Here is a 25,442-nt window from a genome sequence, read left to right on the forward strand (position 1 = left end):
CTGAAGACAAGTTTCTTAGTGGGGATTCTTGGTTTCCCCCTCCCTTTTCTTTAGGAAGTTAGACACATTTCCTCAAAGGGAAAGAAATACAGCACCGAACTGTATTGCTACTTAATTCTGAAACTAAATGCTCACATTTATCCATCAGGATCTAATACAGTAGACCTGTTATGTGGCAAATTTTTTATGCTTTTTTAGCCCGTTGTGGTATAAGGGTCATTTTTATATATTGCTTTTAAGTGCACAAGTATCTACACTCTCTCACTTCTTAAAAAGTAAGATCTTCAAAGTGTTACGGCTGCTGCCTGCAGACAGAAGATATGCTGGTACTGGACACCTGACTGCAGCTGCAATGTGGAAAATCTCCTGTAGATTGAAGAGGGAGCAGAATGGTAAACAAACTCTTACCATCTGTCTAAACTACTCTGGTTTTGTTTAGAGTCTAAACAGTTATACACAAAAGCCATAAACTCTCAGAAGAACGATGATTATGTACAATTCGAAAACAACAGTTTAAAGAAGTAGTTTCTCCTGTTATATTCCTGTTATATTTTGAAGTCCAGATCCAACACAGAAAAATAGAGGAAACATCTAACTTGAACATAGCCTTTAAATGTATGGAGCACAACTGCAGATATACAAAAGAGCATGTTGATTGATGTGAACATTAGCCCCTTTTTTTTTTTTATTTCATTCAATAATCTTATTCTCAATTTTCTTATTCTCCAGCACTTAGACAGGAAAAGTGTTTCTAAAACCAATTTATTTATATCCAATAAAAATACTTAATCTTTAGAATTTGTAGCACACTTTTAAACAGCAGATAATATTACTCAGTGACTTAAATTTGACTACTTGTCAATTATTTAGTTATGATCAACCAAGAACCACCAGAGAAAGCTAAACCTTATGCAACACTTCTCAAAAAAGAACACAAACATTTAGTTACTAAATATTAATAGCAGACAAAAAAAGCACATGGCATGAGCATGCTTTAAACAGCCACATGCTTATGTTTCTATCATTTCCATCTATAAAACCTCATCTGCTTCTCACAGCTGAAGCTTCTGAACATCTGTCATCCAGTTTTCAACGCTTCTTTTGCCCCTTTACTTTTAATTAAAACTACCAGATTAGACAACGGAGTTCCATGAACTCAACAGGCCCGACTGTCAAGTAACCTCAGAAGAGGAAGCCTGGCAGGTTTTACTTATCAGACATCACTAATGAAAAGCAACAGCAACAGCCTTATGTAGATTTAGAAATGCCCCCACACCATTTTTATGGCATCACATCTACTTTACCTGTCAGCTCTTAGGAGCAGTCGCTTTTATTCTACTTCAATAGCACTTCTGGCACAAAAAATAAACTGACAAGACAAGAAAAATGTCATATCATTCATCTGCCTCTTCAGAACAAGAAAACTTCTCTTCCGCATTGGGCTTAATGACAATGTGAACAAACTGAAATCCAGCAGGAAGCTGTCCATGCACTGTACTGCTTCCCTGTGCATGTCAGCATTTAGTGCCTTTCAGCTGTCATTATAGCAACACGCTAAGGAAGTCAGGGTAAAATTGTGGATGAGAAGTTCCTGTTCCCTCATAAATAAAATGACTGCAATGAATCAATTGCAAAATATGGTGACAGGAAACTTTGTTTATCATCTGGTTTGTGAATCTAAAGCAAGTTTCATATAATAACCTTTTTTTTACTACTCTGAAGTTCATATAAATTCCTCAGAAAGTGATTTATGTTACTGTCTGCCTTCAGGAACAAATAACACAAGAATTAAGGTTAAAAATATAGCAAGTAAAAAAACGCCACACAATAAATAAGCATATTGCATATATACATACATACAAGTGACACCAACTTTCTAAAGGATATACTGCAACCAAAATCATAATTTACTTCAAAAGAAAGATACTGCAAAGAAACCAAGTAGTGGTCTCTACTAAAATGAGCAACGAATTCAAGTGCACAGAAGCAGAAGCAGGACAAAAAGTAGCAACCTCCTGCAGCAAAAAGCAATACTAATTTAGTGTTTTATACTAACAATTGAAAAAGTTACAGGACAGTAAAGACACTAGACTTAATGCAATGACTGAATAAAATATGTGAGGGAAAAGGGACTAAACAGAACAAGATCATAAAGGATTTGTTCAAGTAATGTTTCTTTAAAGTTCCAGAACTATCAACGAAGTTATTGACATAGAACAAACAACAGACATAATTAAAATGAATTTTTTTTATTCAGAATAGCACTAAGCCTTTGAGATGAAAACTAAGGTTTTATCAGACTCATTCTGTAGACTGACATGAGCACATATTGGTCTCAGCCCTAAGAGCTGACACTATGACAAACAGCATAACGGATAACACAAAGTATGATTAAGCTCATAACACTGCAATATTACAGCATGTACATAACACTGTCTAATCTTCCAAACAGTCAACACCAATTTGTTTACTGATCCCTAATCTCTGGTAACTACCTAATCTGGTAGTCAGATTGTCTAGTGAAAGAAAACACTTTATTGCACTAAGGAGAAAGTCTTCTACAATCTATTTATAAAGGGGTCATTGAAACTCTTCCATGGAAAGTCAGAATCTGTAACTTTCTTAAAAAACATCTGTAAGTATTAAATGCAATAGATTTCACTGAAAAATAAAGACACACCTTGGTGCTCAGTCTTACCTCAGCCCACTTAAGAATACAAGTCATGCAGAAGGTATGACTGCAGTTCTCAGGAAAACCAATCTCTTGCTCTAGAAGGCAGTTCAGACAGATGGGGCACGTGTTGCCATCATACAACAAAGCAGAACAGGAGCAGCTTTCTTCGTTTTCTTCACCTGGTATTATTAATGTTAACACTTAGAATTTTTGACAGTTTTTGAAAGAAGTCCTTCTAGATTTGAATAATAAAGCAGTAAAAAGATACAATTTTTCTGCAGTTACAAGCAAGGCAAGTTTTCAGGTCTAATGCAGTGAAGAAGCTGGCCAGAGGAGTAGTTGAAAGAATGTATTTCAGGTGAAAAAAGCTATACAATGTATTTCATAGACTACTGTGATAGTATTTGCCATTAAAAGGAAGGAAAGTTAGCTCTAGTCCTATTTCAATAAAGAAAGCATCACAGTGTTTCCTATTGGCCATGTAGTTATTCAGACATTGTTTTCCTGAGTTATTCCTCCTTCTGTGTTTGCACTCTCTCCATGAAATAAATTAGACCAGCATATTCTATATGCATTATCTTATATACACATGGTTTACCTTAATTTTAGTTTTCCTGTCATAGAATTATTTTAATCTGAATATCCTCAAATATTTACCTACTCATGTACATTAAATAAAAAATGCAACTGATTTTGTTAAAGTTAGAAAGTGTTTTCAGAATACAAAAATGCATGAACTCTTCTTCAAGGGATTTTACTCTAAATTATTTTCTCTGAATAACAATTGTTATCACCATTTTTGTTTTGCTACTAGAATTCAGCAAGTAAAAAAAGAAGAGACAGGAAATAATATGGGGACCCCACAGGACAATGAAAAATATTATGAGATAGTGGTTATGTTTATAGAACTTCTTTCAAAACAAGCAGCATAATAATTGAGAGTGCAAATGTAAAATTTGACCTTCACAGCTTGAACCTGAACAATATACTTCAATATTTTCACACGCACAGACTTTACCTTCCATGCCTTCATGCTTCTGATCCTCAGTGTCTTGAACACATTGCTTTCTGTTCTTCATCTTCTTATAAAATGTAGTCTGGAAAATACAGAAACAGTTTACACAGTTACTTCAGATTGCAAGTTGATAATAAAAAATTTAATGAGTGCTCTCCATTTCATTATACCTTTGTAGAGTAGAAACACATGACATTTAAAGTTAGAGATCATTTACAATCTGTTTGCTATTTATGAGTATCATTACTGCTGTATAGCAACTGATGCTTCCAACTTCAAAATTTGCTTTTGTTCAACAAATGCTAAGTTTTTGCTTTTATTTTAAAAAATTAAATGTATTGCTAAGTTTTTATGCAAATCACCCCTTGCAACGCTGCAGTAACTAAAATCTGCAAATTGCCTGTTGCAAATGGTTAAAGCAGCAAAATTAAACATACAAGCACCAGAAGAGTTGGCTGCTTTACAAACTTAGCATCACTGTACTAGTGGCAAGTGAGAAAAATGAAAGCAGCTTATAATTGTACGACAAAAGCAAAAAGGAAACCATTTGAACTATTTGATCTTAGAAAAAAAAAGAATTTGTATCAAACAAGGGACAGGTCACAAGCACAGGTGCAACAGAGTATCATGAATGGGGAGGACACACCTTTTAACAGCTCTGTGAAAGAGACGACGTGGATAGAGTACATCTTAGTGATATGCATCATCGAAGTTGAAAGAATTTGACCTCAGATAAGAAACAGCAAGTATATGTTCTTTGGAGGCTTACTTACTACATACAGAATGAAACAGTTGAAAAAAAAGTATCTATACCAAGGACCGAATCTCCTGCATTTCCTACTTGGCAGTCACAGCAGAGATGGCACATGCACCTAAAGCTCCAACCCAGCAGCCCTAGAGGGATCAGCAGTTTTCTTCTGAACTACATAAAGCTTTAAAATTATTATTTATAACAAATTAAAACTTCACAAGTGATTGAAGAAATCAGAAATTACCAAGACCTGCTATTAAGCACTCAAACCTGAAATAAACTGACTGAGGTTTATTCTCATTCTTCAGTGCCATCACACTCCTCAACCAAACTTCCTCCCATTTCACTTACAAACTACATCACTTTCCCTCTACCACCAGGATATCCAGAAGAGCAAGAGACAGAATTTGCCTCCCCAAACCTTCCTTCTAATCAAGTATTTATTGCTTTATCTTGGCAGCAGGAAGTACTTTAATGATTATTTCTTTATACTGAGAAAAGCAATGCCTCAAACACCAACAGTTCACTAAAGAAATGGTCAAAACTGTGAAACTAATTAGAAATCTGTAATTAGAATTCTAAATGGCTTCAATGTTCCCATTAGAAATTACTTTTTAATCCCTCCAAAGGGAACATGTGACAAGCCACCTGAGGGCAGGGGAAAGTGAAGAGACAAAGAAACAAAAGCCTAGCTATAAGGGATTTTTCCCCTACACTGTTATCCCATTTTGATACAAAAAATTGCTTCAAAACATATTATTAGGATACATGGCATCAACTGTAGATTGGTTACTAGCACTAATACCAATACAAACTGAGTTGCATCAAATGCTGTAAACTGTATGCAAGTTCTGCTAACAGTGACTGCCCAGACCACCACCTATGCCAGACAAGATGAAATCCAACAAAAGCCCAACTGCTACTTCAAAATTTAATGCCTTCGACAAGGAAAATATGCATCAAATTTGGACTGGTAAGACCACCAAAACCATATTTGAACTTGGGAGATCGAGTTCTGCTGCTTTCACTCCAATTTGCATGAGGAATTAAGTGGCTTTGGTCCCAGCAAGTGTAAATCACGGGGTGCTGTGCGGTATGCGTGCTTTTATACGTAAAACATAAGAACACCCCTTCTGCTCTACATCTTGACAAAACCTGAGCAATGCTTTACACAAGTAGAAAATTCCACAAGCTGTACTCAAACCTTTCTCAACCCTAGAAGTCCCAGGGCACCTCATAGTTGAGGCAGTTTAAAGACAAGATCAAGAATTCCACGCTCTGCATACATCCACAGAAAATTATTTAAATAGATACAATTTAGATACCGAAATAAGCAGTAGCTATTATAAGAGGTCTTGAATTCACTACAGCAGATTACAGAAACAGAGCACATAGAAGCTCTTCAGATTTGTTTTTCCCCAGAAAAAGTAACCTTTTACTCCATTGTACTCTTTCTAGACACACAGACATCCCAGAAATTCTGGCACACTTCCAATAATTAGAAAAACAGAGATCCTAAAATTTTGACAGAATATCAGTAAATCCAAGACATGCAGCAACTGAAAACACTTATGTGGGGTTACACCACTCTTCTCACAAACCTATTATTTAAAGAGATTCTGAGTGCTGCTAATGCATTTCACAGATCACTTTGCACAGCACAACTCTGTCAGTTCGACATCGCGTTTTACTTCACACAGAAGAGGAATTTAACAATACTGAAATTTTTATAAATTAAGGAAAAGGTATCATCAAAATTTAAACACTATTTAACAAATTTACTTTGGAAAAACTATTTTCTGCACTACTTTAAAAGGGGCATCACAGGCATCGGAATAGGAGAAGAGCTAACACTGGACTACTATTAAATTCATAAAATTAGAAACAGAGTTAGGAAAAGAGAACCTGGTGGTTTAAGAAGAGCAGACAGCACAGAAAACAAAACGCTTATTTGTCCCAAAATGTGACCTATTCCTTTAGATTATTTTAAACTTCAAAGAGATTTGAAGTATTGGTGAGACTTTGTCATTCCAGCTGTATGCCATGCATGTAAGCCTTGGCTGGTGGAGGGACAATGAAAGAAAATTATTTTTTTTTAATTTATTCTCCCAGTTACCAAATTGTGTAGTCTCATGTGAAGATTGTATGTCCACATCCATGGCTAATCATGTCTGATCAGGCTAATAGGTATTTGAAAAATGCTAATATCCACAGAGTACTTATGCCAGATTCCACTGACTCGTGACCAACACATTTTAGTTATACCTAGTTGATGTGAAATATTAGCATATACCTCAAGACCTACACATACAAGGCACTTGACAGCAAAAAGTGCTATACTATGTTAAGGCTGACCAAAAAAAAAAAAATCAACCCCCTCCCAATTCTACAGATAAAATACTTTCTAAGAATGCCTAAAGACAGCATGGCACTACAGCCAAGATGGTACTTTTTAAAGTTCTCAATGGAATTACTGTGTAAGAGAAATACCTTATTTCATTTCATATTTGAGATAAAGACAAGGGTATTCTAGTACATTGTTGAGAATTGTAAACAAGGATATTAGCATAACACAACACCACCCCATCTCCCTGTTTTTTAAAGGAGTTACACATTTAAGTTTCTAGGCTAGTCTTCAAAGGAAATTCCCATTCTTTTTTTCATGGAATACATCTGCCAACTAAAGTGCTTAAACAGAATTAAACTGTAGATCACAGTAATAGATTTGTCACTGTCCCTCTGAGGAACACAGCTTCATGAAGTACTCAAAAGAACTCCATAAAGAGACTAAGTGCCATTTACACACTAAACAAGTTCTATATCACAGAAGTATAAGTGTGATTTACCTTCTATATTAACACAAACTACTTCATACAGTTCACAACCTAAAAATACAGATGTATTTCAACACTAATTCACTGTGCACGCAGAAAGAAATGACTTGGTCTGTTCAAAGTCATGCCTCTGAACTTCCTAATGAATCTATTACATTAAAATCTTAAAATTAAATAGAAAAGTAATTTGAATAGAAATTATAGTAGCCTAATTATAAGTGACATATGAAATTAGAACATGCCTCCATTTTGCCTGACTGTAAGACAAAGTCCTTACAAGCATTCTTTACGCCCTGTAAATAAAATGCAACAACTAAATAAACTCTTCCTCCAACACAGTAACAGTCTAGAGACTCATCTACACAGAAGTACCCCGGTTCAACTGGAAAAGGGGTTGGAAATCCAGAACACGTGTAACAAGTGAGCAAGTGCAAAATGATGCCCAAGACTGGCTTACTCCTTTCTGCAACAGACTTAACTCAGGAAATATTTGGAATCGAACTTTCAGCTTCTTAGATGCATGTGGCACCAATACTCATAGTAGCAAGCTTATTTGGACTGTTCTGCTTCTATCAAAATATTTTACTTTAAAAAGGATTTGGGGGACTCCTAGTTGTGTTTTGATTTTTTAGAAACTCAAGAAATAATCAGTTTCAAATGGGAAAAAACAGACATTCAGTATACAGAGTTTATTTGCTTAATAAAACAACATTAACGTTCTTTACTCCCATCAAAATTTTAGGCAGCAACAGGTAGGACTCTGTTTTGCCTTATGCATTTTGATGGTCTTTAAGAAACCTGGGAAGGAGGTTGAAGCTGCTTCCTTCAGCAAATATGTTTTTAAGGAAAACATATCTTAATAACTAGTCACATTTACAAAAACACTTTTTGTTGTTGTTGTTGTTTTAGTAATAAATGACAGAACACAGAGTGTCCTCTGGGGTTCCTCAAATGGCCTCACCATAACCTCTGGACCATTATTAGACAAATGTCCAGCTGCTAATGAAAATTTTGAAAAATTTTGCCAGAAGTCCTGTGCCACCTTGGAGATGGGCTGAGGAAACTCCTAGCATTTTCAATGGCACTTGAACATTTGAAAATCTTTTGACCTACATGTCTACCACAACACATGCACCAGGAAAAAGAATAGGAAAAAAGATGCTATTGGGTATTTGTAAAAGTACATCAAGAACTTTCACAGTTTATTTTTTTTTATTTGGAAAAACTTTTGATTTGTCAGAAGATCCTGGACAGTAGACTTGCTTCAAGTGACAATTGAGTAATGTTGCTTGCCTGCCAATAAATGAAGGCTAAACTGAGGATCTGGAAGCACTTATCCTGGATCTTCTCCTTTGTGTAATAAAATCTCATGGCCCAGAACATTAGTGAGAATAGAACCAACAGGTACATGCAAAGGGGGACTTTTAAAGAGGTTCTTTACTCTTTGTATGCTCAAGTTTCACCCTGTCTGAATTCCCAAATCAAATGCCATAGAACAACAAAGATGAGGAGAAAGAAAAAGACCAGTGCTATGCTTTGGGGAACAAAAAGAGAAATCTTTTTCTATAGGTGGTTTAAACCTATTCATGTAGAACCAGTGTCTTGGAAAGAATCAGTGCTATTTACACAAGGACACACTGCTGATTTAAAGGCTCCTTCCAGGCCCTCTAAGGATGCAATTACCCAAGAGAGCTGAGCTAATCTAATCTAACAGCTTGCAGCCACCAAAAGAAGCAGCTCTGTTTCTTACCACTAGTGAGGATGAGCAGACTCAGCTAAGAGCCAGAGGTGTCCAAAGACATTGCCAAGTGACAGAATGGGGGAGGGAAGACATAAAATGGGATTGCCCCTTTTGGCAGTGCTAGAACAGCTAAGACTTTGTTGTCAAGCTTTCTCTTCAAGGACACAGCTGTACATAGATTAGCTGTCAGGTCTATGAAAACACAAGGTAAAGTCACAGGATAAAACTATCACAGCCAAATGGCTAGATCTATACCATCCTAAACAGTCCACTGCCATCTGTTGCTCTTCCCCCTCCCTACACAAAAGAAGGTAAAAAAACCACACCCAAAGCAACACCGTGGATATCCTCCTCTGGATTTCTTTTTCCACAGTCTAGCAGCGAGACACTGACATGTGCACTTCAATTGCAGATGCTGTGGCTACAGCTATGTCCCTGCCGGAATCAATGCTTTCATTTTTGTGGCCACCTCAACAATAACAAAGTGAACAGCAGCTGCAGACACTCAACACGCATGTTCAGTCAGCACTCACAGAATTGCACAGTACAACACTGTACTGCCTCCTAAGGAAGGAAGACAGGCACAAATGAACTTGAGAACTGGTGCAGTGGCTCAGATGCAGCAACTATCATCTAGTAATCTGTCTGACTATCCAAAGAGACAAGAGTTTCAAGGAAGACTTAGAACCTTAGAGTGGACACACACACAGGGTAATCTTTCTGTATAAAGCTTATAAACATAAACTGCCTCAAAACCTGCTGTACAGACCTTTTCACATTAAGTCAAGGGAGTAGGCATTGTTCCTCACTGAAGTCTAACAAAGGAACACCTGGAAGACATAGGCAAAACATCAGGGTAGTGAGAAAGATGCCATTTAATAAGACCTCACATAAAGCGGGGCGGGGGGTTAATGGAACACACCATGTGTTTTACAGAAAGCTGTGTGTTGGAAGTGCTGCTACCAATCAGACTGACCTCTATAGAATCTAGCATGTAAAATACTTCTGTTTACTGGATAATATAAAAAGGTAGCCAAACACTGTCAGCAGTACCACTTCACTTATCAGTGCCTTGACAACCCAGGCTGATCCCCAAGTTTCTTTGGTATTCTACAATTACTAACAGTAATTGAAGAATACTTTACCCATCATCCACATAATTACTGGGACAATCCATACAAAGACTGATGTTTCCATCAAGCCACAAATGGTATGATGTTGGACCAAAACAGCTAAAGCATCAAAGGGATATTAATTCTCTGTCAAAAACACACTGAAGAAGGTTTCTCTGTATTCATCAGCTCTCACCATGCTAGCACACAAGACAAAGCCCTATTTTCTGAAGAAGCTCATGAAGACGTGAAGGAAAACTGATTACAAGCTTGCACAGCAGTTAGTAGCTTTTAGACAGGACAAATCTGAGTATGGTACTGAACTAGTTACTTTACTGGCACTGATAAGTAACTAACTACAGGAGGCAAATTTTATTTCTCCTCTTTCTGCACTGTCTACCATAAAACACTTTGTTGCAGTAGGATATGTAGCAGAAGTTTAGGGTGTCTTCTGAATTCATTTTAAGGGTGATGAGAAAGAAACTGTACATCAGCAGATTTCTCCTCAAGTCAATTTAAATCAATTATCCCTACAGGATCTTCAGTATCTGCCATCAGCTGTGAGGTTAACTCCTCAAGCCATGTGACATTACCTGCCACAGTATAGTGAAATGACAGCTCTATACTGTCAGTATGTTTAGGGTGACCACTGATAACCAAGATGGCCTTGTATTAGAGAAAATTCAGCTCACAGACCAAGAGCTAGATAAAGCTAAACTTGCTAGTCAGCAAGGAGAAGTAGAAAAAAAAGGCACTTTGGGGAGTTAATTGTCACAATGCAGTTTCATTGATTCAAAGTATATATTTACAGCTGATCAATCTAATCTGTAATATAAAGTTATGCTTGTGTCCCATCTGGTGACATTTTCAACTTCGTGAGAAAACCCCTTTCCACTCTGCTAGAGGACAAATTAGGTTATTCAAGACTGTGTCAGCTCTTGACAATGCAAAAGCAGTGAGGACAAAGCCCTGTAGATTCCCTACATGCTGAACTAAGGCAGTTTTGCAGGGTAGCTCCTCAGTAAGGCTGCTGCTGCTAACACTGCTTTCCAAAGATGTTCTGAATTATACAAGACAATCCCCAAACTAATCTTTACAAAAGTGCCCAACTGGGTTCACAACTGTCATAAGAAGGAAACATTCACTGGAGCCATAGTTAATTCCCCAGTGAAAAAACCAGCTTCATATACAGAAGGTAGGATGAATAAAACCTTCTAAAGACTGATACAAGATGAAAAAAATGTATATTCACAGAAATTAAAAGCCCATCTTATTTTGCTTTGCAAAACAGTATTTTCAATAGAAGGCAATATGCACTGTGCTGCTGTTCCTCCTGTGCATGTGTATGATATGACTTCCAACAGAAGAACCACTACACCACAACGACCCCCACGGAGAAAACATGTGTGTGCCACTGGCTAAGTCACATAATTTCATATACTGATAATAAAACACTGAAATACTATAGTAATTACCACAATACAGAGAAATATGAAAAAGTGTATATAATATTCTCTCACAAAATGTACATTTCTGCACTTAGGTGTTTCTTCTAAGTAGTCTGTGATTGAACTGGGTGAAATGGAGACTTAAAAACAACAGGAACTCATTAGGGATTAGGTACTATTGTCATGGTGCACGTTGTTGAAGCAACTTAGTCAGATCAGCATAAACTCATGACCTTGCCTTCCGCTGCTGAGGGTCCTTAGTCACATGCATATTTTGCAGTTGGAAAGGATAGCATTACATACCAAAGTCAGCAAAAATGGTTCAGCCATTTCCAAGAACAGTTTAAAAAAAAAAAAAAAAGGTACTTTTTTCTTGCCACTTGGAAGCACTAGTATTTTCATGCTTTCCACCAAAGAGCAGATATTTGGCAGCGGGTTACTGAGAGCAAGAACATGCTTTCTACACAAATAACCCTTCCAATTACAGCCATGACACAGATCTGGGGGGTAAAAAAAAGTTTGCATTTACTCAATAAATCTTTGTTAGTCATTGCATTTAATTTTTCCCCCATAAAGTTGATCTGTGTTTAGCACACACTAACAACTTTAAGTTCCTATCCCACCGCTACACCACACATGCAACATTCCCACAAGATGAATGAGCATACTTCAGCCAGTGCTATGGCAACACAGCAGGATTTGTTACAGTCATCTCTCTGATGCTAAAGAAACCAGAAAGACCATCTTTCTTTTTCTTAATACCATCCTAATCGTACCCAAATAGCCGGACTTAAACACCAGGGATGCAGGAACAGAACCAAAAGACCTTGCAAAGACAGAAGCGGAAAAGCTAAGACCTTTCAACGCTGGATGAAAAATGATTGGCAAAACTGATGAAGTAAGACTGAACTAAAATGAAAAGCTCAGGGGCAGCAGCAAGAACCACACTGAAGATGCAAAAAGTAATGGGGCAACAGAAACAGAGTGGTAGGTGATAAGAAAAGCATATTGAGCCAAAGACAAAAGGGATGAATCCATCAAAGGAAAAAACAGCATGCAGTTGTCCAGCTACAGACTACCACTAATTTTTCATTCACCTACAACCAGGGTAGTAGTCTGAATGTTGAACTCCTCCAAACTGAAAGACACTCCTCTAACAAAATTTATGTAATGCATAGGCTCCCCTATAATTTCATGGATTAACTTAAATGGAAAAAAATGCACTACAGAAGACTGGATAGAACCTACACACAGGCTTGATAAAAATACCCTGAACTTGAGTCCTGCTGATCTTTCATTTTAAGCATCAAATCAAGACTTCAGTGAGATTACATGTTCAGTATTTAAAAAATTTTATTTCCACAAAAAGAAACTTCAGATTTCATGTAAAATATACAGACATTGAGTCAAAACCAAACAAAATAAAGAAAACAACATGGCCATTTAAAAGTACGTTTTGCCTCTCTGAGGCATACTTTTTAAAAAAAATGCACTAGATAAAAGCTATGATGTCAAAAACATAGCCCTCAAGGTTCTTCTGGCTTTGAGTAACAGTATTTTATAAGCTTAGATCAAAGACCTACACTAACTTCTTACAAAATCAGGACAAAAAGAAATGCTGTATTTGTGGGAAAACAGAGTCCGCAAAGGATTTATGACAACTAAAATAATTTTAAGCATAATTGTATTTTGCACAAAATCTCCAACAACATCTGTAGAATAACAACGCATCACATGTCATTTCAGAAGCAGTAGATAGATGAGGAGTAAGCAGCTTGAATTACTGTTGATCTTGCTTTCACAGCCCTTATTCAGCAATAACTTTCAAGACAGCTAAAATAAAGCTAGAAAAACATGGTCAGGAATAGAAGAGAAGTATGTGAGAGAAGATCTCCTTAACACCAGTAGCAATGCAAAAAAGGTAACACAAACTACTAACCACGCAAGATGGCAAAGTCAGATCTGAGCTTGAAAATACAACCTGAACTCCACCACCTTACTTTCCTTTCAACTTGTGAAGAGAGTCTAATAGAAAATCATCCTAATTACCATTTTGGCTTCACCATATGTACGACATCAAGAAATTATCTATAACAAAACAATACTATCAATTCTTAAGTAACCAAACTAGGTTTGTTTATAATTGTTCTAATTCTATTCTATGTCATTGCAAAGCTTCAGAAAGAACTTAAGTCTCCCACATCAACACTACTAGAAGCTCCCTACAATGATGAATTGTCATTCAAATTATCATTCAAAGTTTCTTGCCAGAATAACAACCACAAAATAACCACTGGGACCCACTCACTTATCCAAGAGTTGCATAAGGTACCTTTCTTAATTGGGCTGACGAAATAGCATCTTAAAAATCACAACTGCATAGATTAATAGAGAAGAATATACTTTACTTTCATTGTTATGGACATCTTCATTTGGTAATATTTCTAAACCAAAACTCCAACGAGCTCAAGGTAGTCCTAATAGATTGATTTTCTCCAACTATTTCATAAGACTTCCAAGTACTTTTAGTTACACCCATCCATATCTGCAGTGGTCATTACCTCTCACATAACAGTTAACAAACTAAGAATGTTTAACAAAAAGTTAAACTTCATTTAGGAAGTGCTTACTCAGTAGTTGTAGAGAAAGCAGAAAAGATTGTCCCTCCCATGTCCAGACTTGCTGAAGCTATTTGCTCTGGATAGTGACCAGGCCAATTAAGACCATGCATCTACCTTCAGATTCTACCTTAATAATCAAATTTTGAGTATCAGTACAGCCCAGTTTCATGTGTCTCCACCTCTCCTGTGGCACACCAAGAAAGGCAGAAATCTTCACTGCTGCAGTTTTGGCCTCTGTTGCCATCTAAAGGTATGGACATATACGAAGACTTCTGTCACAACACTGATCCCATGGAATTTCACATTCCTTATTACTGCTGGCACTCTAACAAAAGCCAGGTAAGTAAGTAGAGAGAGGACAAGTGTTAACTCACTTTAAGTTTCCAAGCAATTTCATACTAGCCTGGAAAAGTTCCAAACATCACTTGGGTTTACTCACAGATAGTACCTGTGAAGGCAGATCCCAGCTAAGCAGTACTTACTGACCTAGTAACAGAGGAACAGAGATTGTATTTTAACAGGAGCTCACCAATCCTTAAAAATGCATTAAGAAAGACATTATTATTGGTGTCTACTAGAAAAACTGATCAGATACTGCAATTTTACCACACTGTTAGGCTTTAAAAACCAACTTCTGGAAGATGTATTTCTACTTCTTCCCAATTCTCTCTATGTATTCTTTTATATATATATATATAAAAATTTATACACACAGCAAACCTAAGAATCTCAGAAAGTTCAGAGGAAATACCACAGACCACAAACTATAAAATTAAAATGTTGTTTTCTTTCATTTTTGCTGTGACAGAGTATTTTTGAGTTAAAATTCAAATTCTGTGTTTTTCATGGAGGAAAAAAGTGTAATACTATTGTTTCATCATCAAAATAAATTTCTGAGACAGCATAACTCGCTAATAAAAAATGAACATGAGAAAATGTTCATCTAAGCACAACACATGCAAATATAAGACACAGATGCACAAATGCCTAGAGGGCATTTATATATATTGTGTGTATATATTTATATATATTGTGTGTATATATATTTGTTTCCTGAATAAATTAAATGTAGTATTTTGATCATCCTTTGCCAAGTCAGTTAACGATTTCCTAATCTCTTACCTAAGGAAGTAACAACTTCCAGATTTAGCTAAACTGAATTTGTTTCTCCAACTAAAAGCCTTCAGGAAAGTTGATGTGCCACAAAAATAAGATGAAGGAACGTTGAAGCTTTCAAGAAGAGGCAACTTCCTTTTTTCTTTTGGTTGTGGTTTTTTTGTTTTTTGTTTTTTTTTTTTTTTGTAAAAGCTCCCAACAGAGAAAAACTACTTGTTGCATCTGGTGTGTGCCACTTAAGTACAGATTATGCACATTCAACCTTTGAGAGCCCTTCCAAGGCAGTCACCATCCTTTGGTGCTCCACCAGACCCAGATGTAAAGGTGATGAACAGCTGATCAAGACAGCAGAGCTGCAGTAAGGCAGATGTACATTCACCATTCATCTTCCACTTTCTGGTATCTACAGCCCTCCCTTTGTTATTTCACAACTGCAGCTAACTTGCTACACAAGAGAATCATCCTTCTCAACTAGTTCAGTGTATCAAAATTAAGCAATTCTCAAAACCAAAACTCAGATGTTTACAGCTTTTGGCTTGTGACCCTATCCTCAACTGTTGGGTGAAAAGACATCAAACAAGTAGGGCAGATATGATGTCACTCCACTCGTATCCTCTCTGCTCACTGCCCTTCAGGGCAAGTGGATTAGTACATACAGATGAAACAAAATGTGCCTACACTGCTGAAAAGCCATGAACAAGTCCTTGTTTTGAAGTGCTCCAAAGCATATTCACATTAGAGATCTCTGGCACTGATGACTAGAGAAGATGCTTCACACTGCACCTCTGACATGTAAAAAAAAAAATAGGCAAAAAGACTGGGAAATGCTGAGATTTATAAAATCTACTCAGCCTTAAAGGGTTTAGCAGATCAACTGTAACTATTTCAGAATTCATTCAGACAAACTGATAACAATGCTTGACAACACTGAACAATAAGTTTAGCCATCATCAGGAACTGTTCTGCATGTTTTTGTAATTATTAACTGGAAGGACATTTTTTCTACCTCACCTTAGATCGCTGGCAAAAAAACTCTGAACACTGAACAGTGGATTGACAAAAGGCCAGGCTCCAAGAATTTTGGTGTAGGTATGGCAAGTCAGCCCATCAAACTCTTATCAGCAGTGCTTTTTTTCCCCCCCATTAATATCATATATGTTTAAATACATCATTAACTGAAAGAAAAATCACCCTCTAATTACCATATAAAGCAAACTTAAGTAATATAAAGCTTTTGCACAGGTTTTTTAGTACTCAAGACAGTGGAAAACTGAGAAGATTCTGCAAAGAATCCCTGTAACAGGAGATAAAACCAAAAACCAACAGATGTTTGTAACCCGAGAAGAACCATCACGTATGAGAAACAGAACAATCTACAAGTTTTATAAAACCAGGGGCTAGAAGTCATGCAATAACTGCACCAAACTACAGCCAGCTGAGAGCACAAAAACTCTATCCTCTGGATGTTTTGAAAGCAATAGCTGACAAGAGAACATGATAAACTTACATCTGCCTGTGGGGTCAAACCTTAACATACTGTGTTGCAGAATTCAGGGTCAAAACACTCACTGTATACCTGGAAAAGTGTTCCCAATCATAAAGATGATCTGAATACGAGGCAAACCAGTGAACCCAGGCTTACTGCTATTAAAGCACTGAGAAACATTCTCTTCCATGATCATTTGGAAGAGAGAGAATTCCTCTCAGTGCCGCTCGCCCAGGCCACAAAGCTGTTGTTCGTTCTGCTCATTCACGAGCAGACTTTAAGGTAAGTGAAACATGAACGAAAATGGATATATCTCTCTTATTTGTGTCATTTGTCACCCTGGAAGTTGACACATCAGCAAATGTAAAACTACTAAAAGGAAAGCTTCAATAGATTTAATATTCTGACTAAAAGTTTAAATAGCCTTCCCCCTACCTCCAATATTTTTCATCTTATCTAAGGAAATCAGAAAAACAAACACTGTATTCCTAGAAATGCTAAAGGAAACATTTGAAAAAGTACTTGGGATCACTTCCAAGTCTTTTCCATGCTTCTGAAGAGGATGCTATCCATTTTCTTTTAATACTGTCAATCTCTAAATACAGCTTTTCCAGTTAAAAAACAAGAGACATGGATTACCACATATAATCAACCAAATAATAGTAAATTTTTGTCACCATGTCATTTAAGAAACCTACCATTTATTTCTGCAAAGATCAAATGAAATCCTGACAAAATGACTCTCCCACATGTAAGAGTCTGAATACCTACATAGTAATACTAAGTTAGATTACACTGAAAACTATGATCCACTAAAAAGAAAATCAAAAGTACATCATACATCAGTGATCTACAAACTTAACATCAGACACTAAGTTAGCTAGATTTCCCTTTTAAGGTTACCAAAGCTATAAAATTACAATCTTAAAATAGCCCTTCAATAATCACCAGCATTATATAATTACTACTTCGATGGGCACAGCCTTAACCATCTCTTGACATTCTAAATAACGACTCTGCCAACAGCACCTAGTTACTGAAACTAAACACACGGTAACTACCTGGCCTTTCTGTTATTTCATTCTTCCTAAGAATTTAAAAGTAATTAGTAGTCGAGTAAGAGGAAAACGTGGAGATGGATTGTCAAAGATGAGTTACATTTAGAGCTCAGGCTAATAATATTCCTTAATACTCACCAAAGGGAAAAAAAAAAAGAAAATAGGACACCATGTACTATAAAACAGAAGTAGTACTGGAGAGTATGTCATTGGCTCGGTAACTGCATTGCTTCCAGGCTCCAGCGCTACTCTGCGCAACTTTGCTGATGTTTAAGTCACTCGCGATCCCACAACAGCACAAAAGCAGAGCTGGGCTCTGAGCTGAGCCTCTTCGTGCAACTTCCTCCACAACTCCAAGGCCCCCGGTAACTCCGGACACTTCAGAAGCCGCTCGTCCAGCAAACGCTCCCGATGTTTACGGCTCCAGGAGGCCGGTCCGGGAGCGGCGGGACGGCAGTGCCTCGCCGGGCCGTATCTTTGTTCAGCGCCGCGCAGGGTCCCCGGGCAGGGCTCCAGGGTTGCCGCTGCTCCCGGGGCGGCTCCACAAAAGCTGTGGGCGCGGAGGGCCCCGGATCGCCGCTGCCGCCCCGCTTTGTTCCCCTCTAGTCCCGGGAGCTGGACGCGGACCCGCAGGGGCCGAGCGGGGGCACCGGGCCGGGCCGGGCTCCCTCCCGGCCGGCGCCACGACGCGGGCGGCGAGAGGAGCGGAGAGCAGAGGCGGGGAGGGGAGGGAAGGGGAGGGAAGGGAAGGGGGGCATCCGCGGCCGGAGCCGGCAGCAAACTCCGCCCAGCTCGGCGGAGCGGCGGGAGCGCCCCGGTCCGGCGGGCTCCGCGCGGGCCAAGGCCGGGCCGAAGCGGGACGGCAGTGCCCGCGCCTTCCCTGCCCTCCCCTTCTCTCCCTTCCTGCCGGCGCCCGGCCCCGGACCGCGGCCCTGAGTGCCTCCCTTCTCCGCGCGGAAACTCCCGAGGGAGCCGGCCGGCCCCGACCGCCGGTGCTCACCTGGCGCTGCGTCGTCCCCTGGCGCGGCCGCTGCCCCGCACGGATCGGCGGGTCCTGGTCCGTGTCCCGGTCCTGGTCCGTGTCCCGGTCCCCGCGCCCCCTCAGGGCTCCCGCAGTTCTGGGGGCCCCGCGCGCTCAGCGCGCGCCGCGCCGCCACATGTGCGCGCGGTGGCGGGGCGGCAGCGCCGGCGGGGCTCGCGCGAGGGCGCTGCGCCGCCAGGGCACGGGCGGGCGGGGCAACCACAGAGACGCCTCGAGCCCGCCCCGCCCCCGCGAGCATTGTGGGATAGGTCCTCCCGCGAGGGAGGGGCGGGGGCGGGCACAGGGAGGACACGTGACCTGCCGGCCCCGCCCCGCGGCGGAGCCGCGCGCTGCGGGCGGTGGCGCCCTCTGGTGGCGGAGGGGCGCGGCCGAGGGATGCGGGCCTGACTGTGACGTCATCTGATCGCGACGAGGGGCAGCCGGATGCCAACCCTTTTAAAATTATTTATTTATTTTAGCATTATTATTATTATTATTATTTTAATAAAATTGGACGAAATGCGCACTGGAGGAAGCCCTGTGACCACAGGGGTGTGTGACGGGGCCGCGTGGGCCTGGCCCCGCAGGGGGAGGAAGCAGTGTTGCTGCAAGGGACTGACCCAGAGGGCGCGGGGTCGGTGCCGGCCGCGGCTCGTGGGGCTCACGGAAACAGTGCGGTTTAGTTCTTATACGTTCGCATAACCCGTTATTGTCAAAGTAGTTTGCCGTGTTGTCGTAGGTCCTGCCTATGGCAGACGGGAAACAGTTCGGTGCAGCAGCCGCTGCTGGCCTGTTTTTTGCACTGCATCACAGCCCCACCAGACTGTGTCTGCTGGAGGCTCCTCCGCACTGGCTCAGAGCAGCGCTGGGGAGAGCCCAACCCTCAGCTGAACCCCCAGGGCAACATGCCTGCCATAGCAACAAACGACAGGGAAGGGGAAGCAGCGACCCCACATACGCAGGATTGGTTGAGTGTCTCCTTGTGTTCAGAATGAAGCTGTCGCAGCCTGAGTAGAGTCAAATATGTGTCAGCGTTAGCCTCTGAAAAATTATGAGACCTTATTAGTTGCCATGATCGCTGACAGAGTATTAATTTAAGATCAACTCAGAAGAACTTAAGTGCGAGCAGGCTGTGGGGACAGAATGTAAGAATCACAGGAAGGAATGAAAAGACTGTGCCATTGGCAGGCTGTAGGGAAATGTAATAAGAAATAAGACTACAGACATAGTTTGGTGTGTGCTGATTTAAAGGTAAACTGGCAGGGGAAATGGACCCAACTCAAAAGAGATTATAAGTCAGAATAACAATTTAATAAAAATAGTACAATAAATACAATTACACAGACAAACAATTGGTTTTAACCCACAAAACCCAGCTGTGTAACCCAGCACCCCGGGGCATGAACAGAGTGGTGTTCGTTCGGCCCCCCTCCCTATGCTGAGCCCCACATGGTCCCCCTGAGTCCCATAGTAAAAGGAGAGGGAAAACCTGTTGGTGAGAGTGTTGGTTGCAGTCCGGTCAAGGGTGGTGATCACAGTCCAGTTAGGAGTGCTGTTGCAGTCTGGTTGAGAGTGGTGGTCACAGTCCAGTCCAATTTCCAGTCCTTCTCTGGATCCCACGAGTGGTACCAGAAGTCCCAAGACTCCAAGATTATATATCCTCAGGTTCAGGCAGGAATGCCCAGTACCTCCCTCAGGGTGGGGAGTTCCACAATGGGTGTGAGGACAGGAGCATCCTCCTATCTCACAGGCCTCTTAACACCCAGCTTATAGCCTGAGGGGTCAGGCGCTGTAAATGGTCTATTGATAACAGTTTCTGGGAAATCGCATGGAAAGGTATAGAATACACAGTTTGAGTTACACCCACACAGTGATGACCTGATCCCAGATGTTCTAAGTAGGACATTTGGAAAGCACACACTTAGGAATGGAGACGAAATGTTTAAGATGAGTCTGACTTTAAAGTGATTAAGGTTAATGAACTCCCCAAATCTTCAATTGGATAATATAAGGAAAGCAATTAGGTGCTTTGAAAATTGAGATTAAACAAAGTCCTGTAATAAAACAAGTGACTCCAAGTGCTGTGCTTTGAATAGACTGACTGATGTTTCTCTCGGTAGAGCAGCATGGTGAGGAAGCAGAAGCAGAGTCGTATTCATAGTGCAGCTGTGAGTACGGATAGAAGCTAGATGTGCCAGAGGAAAACTGGAATACACACGGGGAGAACGGTGTGAGTGAGGGCATGGTCATTTGGAGAGGGGAGCAACAGAGAGTGTGATACTAGAAATGAGTGGTATTTGGGTGAGGGAGAGAGAGCGATGATGGCAGAACAGATTGAGAGATTTTGATCACAATGTGGTACACCAAATGAGATGAGGTGATGCTTGATGAAAGCAGGGATGAGTCAAGAGTGGTACTCCTGAGGGACAAAATGGTAGTTATCCATGAGTGGAGAAATGAGGGTTGGCATAGATCACAGAGGAGAAGATGGAGATAACTGTGTATTTGTGCTGTGAATTTAAATTCTTAACTTGGAAATATTCTGTGCCATCCTACACCTTTTACCATCTACACAACATTGCAACAAAGGCACAGGTGACTATTTATTATAAGGTTTTTTTAATGTAATAAGCCTGAATGACCCTGAAGTGGTATTTCTGGAGTCTGGAAGAGATATGGTGAGAAAATTTTAGCATAGTGGATTGTTCTTCCTATTGTGACACTGTTGGGAGTGATCAGTTAAAGGCACCAAAATATGCTATTAAAGGCACCAAAATATGCTATGCCCAGGGAACAAAAGAACTGTTGATGATATAAAACTTTTGCTCTCTGATTTCAGATGCTCATTTAAATAATGAACAATTCATCTATGGAGCTTTTGAAGAATGCAAATGTATTCAAATGACATAAAAAACATCTGAAGTGGAAACTCTGAGGGTTATTCAGAGCTCATTCGCCCTCTCTGCCCCATGCAGGGTCAGTCATGCATATGTTACTCCTTCACTCAACCTGTTCTTCAAGATCTCTGATGGTGGACTCTCTCTTCCAAAGTGTTCTTCCTCAAGCAGTCTGTTTCTCTAGTTTAAAATTTATGCTTTTGGAAAGCTGTTCTGATTCATAACTGTGATCCTTCCTGCTGCATCAGAAGCCCATATATTTATCCCAGTCCACCGTAAGCTCTGGGATCAGACTGTCCCCTGTCTCTTTGTAACAGATTTTTTATTTGCTTTAGCTTTTTCAATTCCTTCTCAATCTTTATCTGAGGTTAAACAACATTACTAAAATCAAATATATGGTAAGTGCTTTGTCCGTCCTATCCAAGGGGCCTGTTACTTTGCTATAAAAGGAAATGAGACTGCTTGGGCATCATTTCTTGAAAAATTAGTGTTGGACATTATCTTCTTCTTAACTTTGAAGCAATTAGAAATTGTTATCTTGATTAGTTTTTCACAGAGTTTTTTTGGAGATATCTCTCTCCCTTTTTCCAATAATGAATTTTGATTATTGCTTTGATTTGCAATTCAGCTTTGTCGTGTGTTTATATATTATGCAAAAAAAAATTAAATTAACTGAAAATAAACTAGGGGGTTTAGCTCATTGTTTCAATAATGTGGTGATCTGAGGTCTCTGTATTTGGTACTGGCATTCTCATTGCTTTTTAGGGAATTTTAAAATTTTGCAATTCTGCTGTGTATATATCTATCCAAATAGGTTCTGTGTTTCCTATTTCAAGATTCCTTAGATACTTGGCTGCACTGAGAATATTATTTCAATGTTAGAGGTTCTTTTTTTTTTCCTTGTTTTAAAAATGTTTGATTGAAAGACTGTTTTTTTATTTACATGCAGTATGTCTTTGCTTGCAAGTTTCATTGTTTGGAAATACAGTATGATATTCTATAAATAAAAGTAAGTGGGATGAGTTAACACACACTAGTGAAGAATTCAAGACTTCTGCTTTTTAGCCAAAGTAAATGCAAAAGGTTGGTCTAATACATAAAAAAAAAATCTTTTTTGAGAGTATAGTCAGTCAGACTAAGGACAACTGTTCTGTTTTCTTTTTTTCTTCTTCTTTCTTTTTTCTTATATTTGTTTTAATACATCGCAGGATCCACAGAATATTCTGAATTGGAATCACAAATTCTAGAAACCATGTTGGAAACAGAGTTATTAAACCTCTGCTTTGGATCTTTGGTTGTTTAATTGGGTTTTTTTGATTTCTAACTCATCTGAAGAAATTACTCAGTTGCTACTTGTTCTACTAGTCATGTTTGAACTGACTATGTCTACCATTTAGTAAAGTAAATACAACCCCCCCTCTTGGCTTAATCTTTGGCAAAACTGAGTTTCAAAGGGTGGGTGGGATCAGATCAGAAAAAATTTGACAGTACACATTTCAGAGTCACAGTATTTCACTGTCCAGGAACCATGCATCAGTGTCTGAGAGCTTCCTGTTCAACTAAATTGTGTTCTGGCTCTGAAGCTAAAGATCTTGGACAAAACCCTAGGAAATCAGACTCTCTCAGTTCTTTGTGGGTAGTAGCAACCCTTTGGTATAGGATTAGAAGAATCTTGTAATGGTCTTGGCTGGAATTTTTCTCTTGCTATACCAGGTCGTGGTCACACTTTGACTGTGCTCCATGGAGATTGAGTGGAATCCTCTGGAATACTCCCCACTGTAGAAATGAAAGATGTTATCAACAGCAATATGGAATATCTTGAAGAAGAAAAAACAGGATGTGAGATAATTAGCCATAATTGATAATACATAACCATATTGTTTCCTTGGCAAGAAATGGGATAGCTGTTATCCTGTCATGGAGACACCATTCTTTAATTATTCCAAGAGTTCCTGTGAGCATTTTGCAAATATCCTAGCACTATGGTGTGACCAACCACATTTATTCACAGGCTTAAGATAAAAAATCCTTGGAGCTTTTAACACCAGCATATAGTGTGTGCATACCTTGTAGTTTCTCACAAAAACCCAACAGTACACTTCTTACCAAAAATAGCCAACGTTCCTTTGTCATTCCAAATTATGTTTTCTAATTTGTGGGATGGTGACTTGTCTAACCAATTTAGCCCATTGAATTTAAGCTCAACCATATTATGTAATGGTTCTTTTCATCACCCTCAACAGGCTTACTGGTTTCACTCAAACTTGCTGTGACAGGTTGTGATAAATACTGTTAAAAGTGTTGGGTGCAACCGCTGCCCTTCATCTTAGAAGAACTATGGGAGATGGCTAAGCACAAGCAAAGTTAAGCTCAAGTTAAAGGCACACATGGGTTTGATCTCATTGGATGGAAAGGTTTTGCTGTGGGACTGTGTGTGTGACAGAGCGAGAGGAGGATAAGAGGGAATGGAGTTAAATGGTGTCATGGTTTAGCCCCAGCTGGGAGCCAAGCCCCACGCAACCGCTTGCTCACTGTCTCACCAGCAGGACTGGGGAGAGAACTGCAAAGGTAATAGCCAGAAAACTCATGGGTTAAGTTACAGACAATCTAATGGGGAAAGCAGAAGCCACGCTCACAAGCAAGGAATGATTTCGCTGCTTCCCGTGGGCAGGCAGGTGTGCAGCCATCTCCAGGAGAGCGGGGCCCCATCACACGTAATGGTTACTTGGGAAGACAAACCTTTCTGAGGCCTGTCCATAGGAGCATTGATTGGTATTTTGTTATTTGTGTGTTACCTCTTAATTTGTACCATACAGCTGGACTCCATAGATGGAGGTACTGTTCTTATTGCATACCAGCATTCTCGTACATCAACAAACTTAGAAAAATATGTTCCTTCCCTATCTTTTTTCTTATTTAGGAGGAACGGGAGTCTCTGAAATCCAAGTTACCATGCCATCAAGTTGTGATCCAAGAGAAGTTAAAGAACATGATGCAGAACAGTGTCTCCAGAAAATGTCTGTCTGTTCATACCAAGAGATATTACCTTCCCCTCCTGTCTAAGCTGTTCCTCTTCCAGAGGTTTCCATTTCAGGAAAAAAACCCCAACCACACAAAATACAAATAAATCCCAAAGCGATGGTTCTTTACAATAATTTGCCATGCACTTTGAAGCATTGTTTCTGCTCTCTGTTGTGAGGTGGTAATCATGACCAAGGCAGATAACTAGAGATGGTTATACCCTCTGATTGCTCCACATGAGTCAATCAAACTTGTCTGGCAATACCCAGAGAGGGCAGGAGACAATCCATGTTCACTTTTGGTGATGTTTTGGTGAGATGGTGATGAGAAAAGATGATTCTACTGGATTGTTTAGATTTTGTTTAGTTCGTGTCATGTTTTCGGTAAGTCTGAGTCTACCATATCAGTTTGTTGATCCCCTGTGTTGGTTGCATAGCTCTTCCTCAGAGAAGGCAAAACCCAAAAATGCAGTTCAGTGTCACACAGGTGGAAAGAGGAGTTGCTCTGAGGCAGCAGCTCTCAGGGGCGCTTTCAGACCATTTCTTCTATTAACTGCTTTTAGAGTTGTGCATGTTTCTTTAAATGCATTCTTTAAATGCATTCAGCAAATGTCAAGTCCTAAGCACAACAGGCAATAATCCAAGTGA

General features: G+C 39.7%; 1 protein-coding gene and 1 long non-coding RNA gene across 8 annotated transcripts in view; one reads left to right on the plus strand and one right to left on the minus strand.

Moving 5' to 3' along the window:
• SCAF11 (SR-related CTD associated factor 11) overlaps nucleotides 1-18,937 on the minus strand; it is a 49,224-nt gene extending 30,287 nt beyond the window's left edge. The window contains exons 1-3 of one of the 5 annotated variants that reach the window (XM_032687956.1): nucleotides 18,857-18,937; nucleotides 3,693-3,771; nucleotides 2,699-2,853 (exon numbers count right to left, since the gene is read on the minus strand). In XM_032687956.1, the coding sequence (XP_032543847.1) occupies nucleotides 2,699-2,853; nucleotides 3,693-3,753 (216 nt within the window). In that variant the 5' untranslated portion in view covers nucleotides 3,754-3,771; nucleotides 18,857-18,937. Of the gene's footprint in view, nucleotides 1-2,698; nucleotides 2,854-3,692; nucleotides 3,772-9,784; nucleotides 9,804-17,496; nucleotides 17,524-17,994; nucleotides 18,330-18,856 lie in introns of those variants that run through there. The other 4 variants (XM_032687958.1, XM_032687953.1, XM_032687955.1 and 1 more) reach the window with 4 other exon arrangements.
• A 507-nt stretch (nucleotides 18,938-19,444) lies between these two features.
• Nucleotides 19,445-23,008, plus strand: LOC116787200. Of its 3 annotated transcripts, XR_004357212.1 has the most exons (4): nucleotides 19,445-19,549; nucleotides 21,717-21,853; nucleotides 22,589-22,658; nucleotides 22,983-23,008. It is a non-coding gene; the product is annotated as an uncharacterized LOC116787200 (long non-coding RNA). The 3 variants fall into 3 exon arrangements; XR_004357214.1 differs by lacking the exon at nucleotides 22,589-22,658; XR_004357213.1 differs by lacking the exons at nucleotides 22,589-22,658; nucleotides 22,983-23,008 and adding an exon at nucleotides 22,724-22,846.
• Nucleotides 23,009-25,442: the final 2,434 nt, after the last annotated feature.

The sequence above is a fragment of the Chiroxiphia lanceolata genome, chromosome 5 (genome assembly GCF_009829145.1).
Source record: "Chiroxiphia lanceolata isolate bChiLan1 chromosome 5, bChiLan1.pri, whole genome shotgun sequence".
NCBI classification, from domain to species: Eukaryota; Metazoa; Chordata; class Aves; order Passeriformes; family Pipridae; genus Chiroxiphia; species Chiroxiphia lanceolata.